Here is a 9,079-nt window from a genome sequence, read left to right on the forward strand (position 1 = left end):
CTTTCAAGAGCTCTCTCTTTGTAGCGTGCACCTCTGTAACAGGCACCTGCATTCTGAAGGCTGTGCTGCAGGAACGTCTTGATCATGGATGTAGGTAATCCTCACCTGTTGTAGCCCTGAGCTCACACCGAACTGAAGATCTCCTTGGTGCAGTTCAGTTTCTCCATTTCTCTCAGATTGTTCTCAGCTCATTGGCACCAACTTTGGTCTTTCTGCCATTTTCCTCTTCTATCTCAGTTTGACACTGGCATAAGCAGAGTACTGCAGCACAATTAAATGTCTTCTGCAACCCAAGAAAATCACATTATATCTAACTTCTCATGGAAACAAAACTGAATTACATCAACAAGTAATGCTGTTACATAGGAGACCAAGTACTAATGTATGTGTAATGACTAGCTGCATTAAAAATCAGCTGCTTTTCAACATATGCATTATGTAAGCTTTTTGTATAAAAATGTTTAATTAAGTACTCACTAGCATATACTGCAATCGTTCTTACTAAGCTTAATTAAGTTAATTGAAGTGCTTATTATAAAAGAATGAGAGCCTTGCGTGGTTGCCGCCCGCTCTGCCGGCGGAGCGGGGGCCCGCAGTGCTGCACCTCCCTCTCGTGGTGGAAGGCGGCGGACAGCGGCTGCCGGGATCCGCCGCGGAAATGAAGGCTGTGCTCGTCCGTGTCGGCACTGAGACTTTTCTTTCCTGCTGGGAACATGGGCAAGTGTTTCTTTGGGAACGGAAGTTAATGGAGGGAATACTGCTCCGTTAACTGCTTTTCTCAGTGCTGGAAATTGTTTGCTTATAGATGAGGTCTCGCATTGGTAACAATTTCAGTATTTAAAGGCTGTGTGCTATATTCACTAACATATATGGGAAGAAAGATTATAAAGATTGTTTTTTCTTTTGATTAAACAAATTAGGATCAGACTTTTTGTGTCTTTTTGCTTGTTTGTTTAAGAAACAGCTTTTGAATCAATTTGTGATGGTGAGATGCTTAAAACACAGAACGGTAGATGATAGTTTATCCTGAGCAGGAAGGGTCCCACAAGGAGCACCGAATCTGACCCTGGCTCCACAGCACCACCCAAAATCCAAACTCAGTGTCTGAGAGCAGTATTGCAACACTCCCTAAGCTCTGGCACTCAGGGCCATGCCCACTGCCCTGTGCAGCCTGTTCCATGCCCACTGCCCTAACCCCCACTGCCCATCCATTGACACAGCTCCATGCTGTTCCCTCGGGCCCTAATTTCTTTAAACAGGACTCCTTAAATGTCTGTTTCTTGCTCTAGACCACACCTACAGTGATGTGCTAATTTCAGTAGTTGGATCAAAGACTGCTGGTTGGAGTTGTTTGGCTGTGGCATGTATAGAAACAGCATCCTCCCCTCTGCTGGTGACAGAAGGTGGAAGCTGCCCACCCTCTCAGTGTATCTCCTGTGCCTCCCTCATAGTTGTCTCTATAGGGAGCTGTAGAGGCTTGTCTGTAATTGGGCTGCTCCAGGTGTTGCAGGAGCAGTGGGTGGCCTAGGCTGTGCAGCCTTGGGGACAGCCGGCCTGGTAACTGCTTTCTGATATGGGCTTGTGTGGGCAGGTGTTCTTGTGGGAGTGGGAGAGATAGGTTTAACTTTGTTCTGAAACTGTTATCTAGCGTTACTGCAAAGGCAATAGAGAGGCCTAAGTTTTGCATAGCAGGATCTGGGAAGGCCCTGCATGGCCCCCTCTCTGTGAAGGTTGGCAGAGGCAGGGAGTCTGGCTGTTGTTTCACTGAAGATGATTCCTTAGGCACTGAATCAGTGTTCCACGGCAAAAAATGAAAGCATCGTTTCCAGACAGCTGGACTCTGGGAGGCAGCACTCATATGTTTTTGCAGCTGTATCTGAAAGATGCGAAAACTTTATTTAAAGAAAGAAATTTACTGAATGTGGTGGCAGTTCTTTTGTGGCTGTTCTTACCTTTAACTCATGATTTCAGATCTTCCCAAAATAAGCAAAGTTTGGTCTTGATAGTGAAAACTCATTTTTGTCTGTATATTGATACTACCCTATTAAATAGCAGATGCTGGCTTTGGACAGGGCTGTTGCCTGTATTGTGAGTTGGCATGTCAGTTCAGGGCTGAGTAAGCAAGAAGTCATGGAGAGAGCTAAATTTTTACATCCGTGTTTCATCTTTTGGTGGTGTTAATCGGGCTTTGCAATTCTGTAAGCATTCTTACCCCTGTATTCAACGCAGCTGAAAAACCAGTCTGAATCATGATAGCCAAAGGCTGCAACAAACTGCTGGGATGTTAGGGCCCATATTGATGTAATGGGCCTAGTGAAAAGGCTTAAGCAAACAGAGAAGGTGCTATCTGAAATGCAGTCTTGGAATTTGTTACATGTAAATAATATCATAGTAAAAGAAAAAAATGTAGGAATATTGTTCTTACTTCCACAGAACACTGGTTTTGTGGATCTGGTCATCTACTAGGCTTCTGTGGAGACACAAAGAGCAAAGATTTTTACTGCCATATCAATTCTTCAGTCTTGATTATCCATTTCTCTGCCATCGTTGTACAGTGTAAGACTCTTTCTCTGTGCTCGAAGCCTTTAACAATTATATTTTCAAGACTATTTGACGAAGACAGGCTAAACTGGGTTTGAATTTTAAGCCTGAAGAGAATGTCGAAGGATTTTGAAACAATTTACTCTATTCTATTTTGATTTGCTGTTTTCCCATTCCTGATTGAATTGAATATACGTAAAATGAGAGAGTGCATTTTTGCTTTTCTATATTGATCCCAATTATCATGATGGTATGATGGTTTTAAACCTTTTCTGAGTGATGTTTTGCGAAAGGAATAGGAAAAAAAAAGTGCATATTTTCTGAAATATTAAATTATTTAAAATTTCAAACTCCTTTATTTCATTTTTTCTCTTGTGTAAGTGCTTTTGAAGTTTTGGACTTCGTTTGTTTTGTGATGTTTAGACTTCATGCAGACAAACATAACCTAGTTTACCTTATTACTTGGCTTTACAGTACTAGCTCATACATTTGTCTTAATAAATATTAGAACTGTGATTTATCTTTAGCCATTCATAGCAAAATTTCTATAGATCTTTTCATTATTTATTACGATCTATAGGCAGAGATGATGCTACATAATGCTGGGGACAATTTGGTCAGGCTTACAGAGTGTGCCAAGAAAACTGTAACTGTATGTCCTCTTTGGCTTTGCAGCATCTCAAGCAAATCCAAAATGACTCAACAGTTCTGTATTTAATTTTTTTCTAGGTCTTTCCTTAATTGAAAAATTGAGATACTTTGTTTTTCCTATCCTGTCTTAATGCAGCAATCACATGCTAAACTAAAAGAAATTCCACCAGAGTAGAAACTCTTTGATCAGTTGCTTTGTTCAGTACCTCTTAATTCAGCTGTTCAGTTGTTGCTGATTGAGGGCTCTAGTTGAAGTTTTAAGTGCTGCAAAGAACATGAAGGCAGAAGTAGATCTGATAACACCGGTTATGTTCATCACAGTTATTGGATTACTTTTAATCCAACTTTGGGTTGTCAGTGAATTTTGTTCTGTTCTCCTTGATCATTCAGATCATTCAAGGATACCCTTTTGTCATTGACAACATTATTGCTTATTGTTTTTATCACATGGGCTACTAGCTGTATTTCTACAGGTGCTAGAAGAATGTGGTTAGTTGCCTTTGAGAGATCTATTCTGACTTTTGAAATGGCTTCTAAAGCATGGGGTTCCTGATGATAATCTGCCAAGTGGAGTCAAGCCTGACAGCATATGCCTGCATTTGCTGGACAAGGTTGTAGGCAATCAGCACAGGGTTAATGGTTTGAGTTAAGGGCTCTAACTCAAACTTGGGAGGAATATGATTTCTTCTTATAAAGAAGATAAATTGTAGACCTGTCCAGAAGACATATGCAAAAACTTCAACTTTAAGGCCTGTCTAGATGTAGACGTTGAGGTTCAAGTTTAAACTATTGCAATTACATCAGTATATTATGTCTACCATGTGTTGTGTCTCCTTTTTCTCAGTATGTATGTTGGAAGGAGTAAGGAAAAAGGTGATTTATTGAAGCAGGAAGTCAATGTAAGTATTTTTTTTTATGCCTCTTTAGTTGTATCAATAATATTTGTTGAGTTTAAGAGATTATATTTGTAAATTCATAAGATGTGTATTTTAATTACGAGAATGCAGTGCCAGAATTCACTCTGAAATCTGTCTTTATTCAGTTAATGCTTAACTACTTAGTAATACAATGGAGGCATCCTGGCCGCACTGACTGAGAGGCAAACTTGAAAACTGTGAGTTTTGCATAGAGTCATATTACCCTGCTCCATACAGACTTATTGCAGAAACACACAGAGACAAGTGTTGGCTACATATCTTAGTATTTGGCATTTGATCCCTATCCCAGTAGATATCTTGTGTTTCAGAAGATGTAAGGGTTTCAGAAATTTCTCAAAAGGATGTTGGGAAAAATTTGCACGTTATAGAATTATGGATTCATTTACACTGGAAAGGACCTTGAAGATCATCAAGGCCAGCTATCCACCAAACAGTGTAAGTTGACCAGGAAGCCATGTCCCTAAATGCCATGTCCATACCATACCTCTGGTGGTGGTGAGTCCACCACCTCCCTGGGCAGCCCCTTCAATACTGAACCGCCCCTTCAGCGAAGAAATTCTTCCTTGTGCAACTTTATTCTGTTGCCTTGCACCCTATCAAGACTAGGAAGATAACTGAAAATATTCTGATGAAAAAGTTTTTATTAAAAATCCACTGAATCCTGATGAATTGCGGTTGAATTTCTCACAGAATTGCCTGTTAGGTCTCAGTGTTATCGTAGTAGAGTCCATTAGCAGTCTGACTAGTGTCTCCCTATGAGTCGTTTGCTGTTGCTGCCTGAGTTCTGGGGTAGCACTGGGTGCTTCCCAGTGCAGCTCCTGCTCTTTCCATGCTGCTGAAACTCCTCATGGCAGGGATTCTGTGGACAGCTTTCTGGTGAAATAACAAAAATTAGTGCACTGTTCTGATTTCTTTTAACCTTTCAGCTGTTTTAGACACCGTGGCCTGTTTTCTTCCTGAAATTTTCTATTTTCCCAAACTTTTCCCACTTCTTTTCTTAATCAGTCTTTCAGTGCTTCTTTCCACTCCATCTTCCTGCATTTCAAAGGGATTGAACTTTATTTATTTGTACCAAATGTTCACATCTGTAAATGTAAATCAAATTAATCTTTATAAAAAGATTTGTAAATAAATATATTTCAGATGTTTCTTCTTCAGCTAGAACTGAAGAAGATTGTTTGTGGCTGTCAAGCTTAGATATCTAGCTTAGTAGATTTCTGTATTGGTGCTTCCTTTTGGAAAATGGCCTCATCTTGCTATGATGTCCATAACATATGTATCGGGTTTTTTTACTATGATCTTTCTGTGTGCAAAGATAGTTTTCAAGCTTACCAATATCTAAATTTTATTCCTAGACGTAATTTTAAAATAAATTCATTGTTGTTGAGGTATTTTTGTAAGTCCATGTCAAACCAGATATTGTTTGATTTGGTTCCATCTCTCTTCCACTTCTTACTCTGTTCTTTGATGCTAATAAACTCCATGGAATCAGATCTTTCTTCCCTTATTTGTATCACGCCTAGCACAGCATCTTTGACAGTTGCTGGGCACACTAAGACCATTACAATATGAATTAAGTAAGTAACCTTAATTGCAGCATTGCAGAGAGATTTTCTGTGGTGTATGTTTTTGAGAGAGATGGGGTTGGAAGCATGTAGAGGTTTCAACTGATCATTTCATCTGTTTGGAACTCATCACCTTCACTTCACTAAAAAAAATCTGTGTTATAAAAAATCCAACAAATAACAAACACATTGCAAACAAACTTTACGAATTCAAAGGGGCATTTGGCTACCTCACAAAACACTGTGTGCTTTGGCAAAGTTAGGAGCTTTGGCTTAGGAAGATGCATGTTTGGAATAACAGGGTGTGTTGCAAGTCAAGATTCAGGTATCTTGGCAGTGATGTATGCAGAATCTGGCACAAAGCCTGTCTGCACTGTGCCTAGCTGTAGCAAGTGCTGAAGTCCCTTGTGAACAATATATGAATCTCATTTTGAAGGGAGGAAAAAAAAAGAGGAGGAGGGAAGAGGGAGCCAGGATTTATTTTAACATTTAGTGGATATAAAAAAAAACAAGTGTCAAGAAGCAAAACATTTTCATGAAGCATTCGCTGTGAAAATCCTGCAACTTCTTGTTGCAAACCTCTTTATTGCTTGGATTGGCTGATTTCCAGAGCATCAAGGCTAGGAATTGAGGGACTGAAATATAATCAGTGGTGATACATTTTAACCACATAAAACATTCTCTGCTTCCAAAGCCTCCGGTGTCTCTAGTAAGCAGTGCAACAGCTCCTTGCTGGGAGACTCCAGGGACGTGGAAAATATTGGATCAGAATGGTAAGAAGCGCTTTACTTTTCACCACCTTTAGATTATTAGTTTGAAAAGAATGCTTGAAGGGTGATTAAATTAGTAGGGAAACAGTTTTTAAGCCAAAACCAGTGTGTGTAAGCTACAGAGGCATCCTCAGTGTTTTGCTGAAAGAGATCAGCAAAGCAAGTTGGTGACAAATATCTTTGGCACTGAACGTATTGTGCAGCTAATGTAAAATCTTTTAAAATTGGGATGGACTAGAACTTGATGTAAAATGTGAGCCTGTCTGTCTGCTTGTTCCAGTGCAGAAGGACAGCTGTATGGGCTTTTAATATAATCTCACATTAATAAACACTGACAGATTTTATACATAAAAATATAAATAAATCGATGCTGATTGCTTATGCAAGTTGCATGTTTCTATGTTTTCTTTTTAGGTGCTGCTTTTTTGGTTTGCTTTTGTTTTTAAGGAGCAGAGATGCCCACTGTGTACCTTTCTACTTTCAGGGAGCTAGGAAGTTTTTATTTTTCTGTATTTTTAATCTATGAAGACCTATTGGTCACATTACATATGCGAGGGGGAATAATGAAGGAAAACTTTCTGGGGTAGTATTTTTATGCCTTGTAACAATTTGAATACTAAAATAATAAAAATAGAATATAAAGCACGTTAATGTAGAATCTGAAATTAGTCAGTGCCAATTCTATTAATAGTTAAAGCAATGCCTGAAGATGCAATAAAATACTTCTATTAGCAGGTGTTTTTTAGGTATTAAAGATTTGGTGGGTGGAAATGCAAATCTGGGGAGCGTTTACCCCCAAGACTCATTGTTAAGACTGAGAATGGTGCATATTTCAATTAAAAAAAAAAAAAAAACACAAAACAAACCAACAACAGCAACAAAACACAGAACTCCCACCAATCTCCTATATGGGAACTCAGCCATTCACTTTAAGTGCATACTAAAGTCCAGGAATGCATTGATTATGAAGATACATTATATCAGAGTAAAAGGAAATGAAATTACTAAAGTCAGAAGAATACTGAAATATGCTTCCTTGACAGCCCAGCTGATGTGTGGGAAATTATTCTCTTTGTGATTCAAATGGGAGAAAATAATTTTAAAACAGCAACTATGAGAGTTTGAAAAGCGCATAGCAGATGTGAGAAGGTCTGATTTGGTATTGTTTGTCTGTCTTGTTTATTTATTGTTGCTCAGCAGTACAAGGACTAGAATTCTAGAAGTAAAACTATCCCTGAATGCTGTCTTATCTTTTCATATTCTGAGTGGTTTCACAGCGTAGCATGGAATAATACTGAAATACAGTAGATAGAGAAATGTTGTCTTGACCTATATGCTCCATGTTATGACTGTAAACACACTTTAATATATTAAAGATTTATGTTACCCTTCTCAATATGCACCATAGATTAGGAAATCAATAATTGAACAGAAACCAGGCTGTAGGCTTCTTGGAAAGATATTAAGTATGAACCTAAGTATTGTGAAATGTTAGTACTATTTCCTTGACAAAAATGCTCACTGTTGAATATCTAATAAGTACTGATATTCATTAATTGAGGAGACTTTATAATAATGTCGTTTACTATCAGTTAGCAATGTGCTCTTGGTTTATACAGCTTTGTATCTAAACTTTGGTAGGTGAACAAATTGGAAATGCAGGAACCAACTGTTTTTTCCTATTGTAAACTCAGAACTTGACGAATAACAAATTAGGTTATATGTGTTTCCAGGTGTGTGATTTCTCTTATAGCAAATCAATGAAAATGCTCTCTTCTAGAAATAAAACCGTTCATATACTGCCATGTATTTGTTCTTGATAAAGATTAATCCGAAGTAAATTTGCTTTGTGTCCTGCTTGACATGGATTAGTTAGGTAATTAGTGCAGGCAGTTCAAAAGGGATCTTTCTTTTAGTTAAGATTGTATGGGAAAAGATCTCTCATATTTGTTGTTCCTGGGGCAAGAGGGACTGGGGGGGGCTGATAAGGAAAAAAAATAATTCTCCCCACTCCTCCTGAAAAGAACTCTCAATAGGAATCAGCTGCTTAAGGAATGGCACATGTAGTCCAAATGGCAGTCTCTTATCATTTCAGCATGATAGGATTTGTTTCAGAGTGCAAATTAGTGGTCCTATGTTAGTATTGCAAACTATTTAATGGAGACCCAGCTTTAATCACTCAAAGTCTTTATTTCTAACAACAGCAACAATAACAAGTAACGTACAAGCCTTATTTGTAAAATTGGGAGGACATAAACATAACTATTGGAGTAACTTCTAATGAAGTATGATTTAAGGTTAGTAGAAGAGATGCTGGGTACAGCGAGGATTGTTTAAAAACAAAGTAATTCAATAATTGGACACAGTGTTCATCCAAATACTTCTTTTAAATCCCAGTGACTAAGCAGAAGTCCTGCCTGAAAATATAACCCTGTATTTTCAGAGCATTGCTATAAACATTTGAACTACGTTTCACATACAGGGGAATGAGGGAGTGTAATTGCTTTCTGTCTCTATGAGCTTGACTTCACACTTGGTAATATCCTTAGATTTTTTTCAGTCTTAGTTTTTTGCTTTGTTCTCTTGCTGCTTTCTTGGCCAAAAAATTTACTTT

General features: G+C 38.3%; 1 protein-coding gene across 4 annotated transcripts in view; it reads left to right on the plus strand.

Moving 5' to 3' along the window:
• The window catches only part of PLD5 (phospholipase D family member 5), a 167,695-nt gene that overhangs the window by 26,906 nt on the left and 131,710 nt on the right, over positions 1–9,079 (plus strand). Inside the window, exon 1 of one of the 4 annotated variants that reach the window (XM_085219642.1) lies at positions 6,133–6,468. The exons of the other annotated variants lie outside the window; for them this stretch is intronic. Coding sequence (XP_085075768.1) covers positions 6,466–6,468 — 3 coding nt within the window. The 5' untranslated portion in view covers positions 6,133–6,465. Of the gene's footprint in view, positions 1–6,132; positions 6,469–9,079 lie in introns of those variants that run through there. 4 annotated transcript variants of the gene reach the window in all.

The sequence above is a fragment of the Meleagris gallopavo genome, chromosome 2, assembly GCF_905368555.1.
Source record: "Meleagris gallopavo chromosome 2, MGAL_WU_HG_1.1, whole genome shotgun sequence".
Classification (NCBI taxonomy): Eukaryota; Metazoa; Chordata; class Aves; order Galliformes; family Phasianidae; genus Meleagris; species Meleagris gallopavo.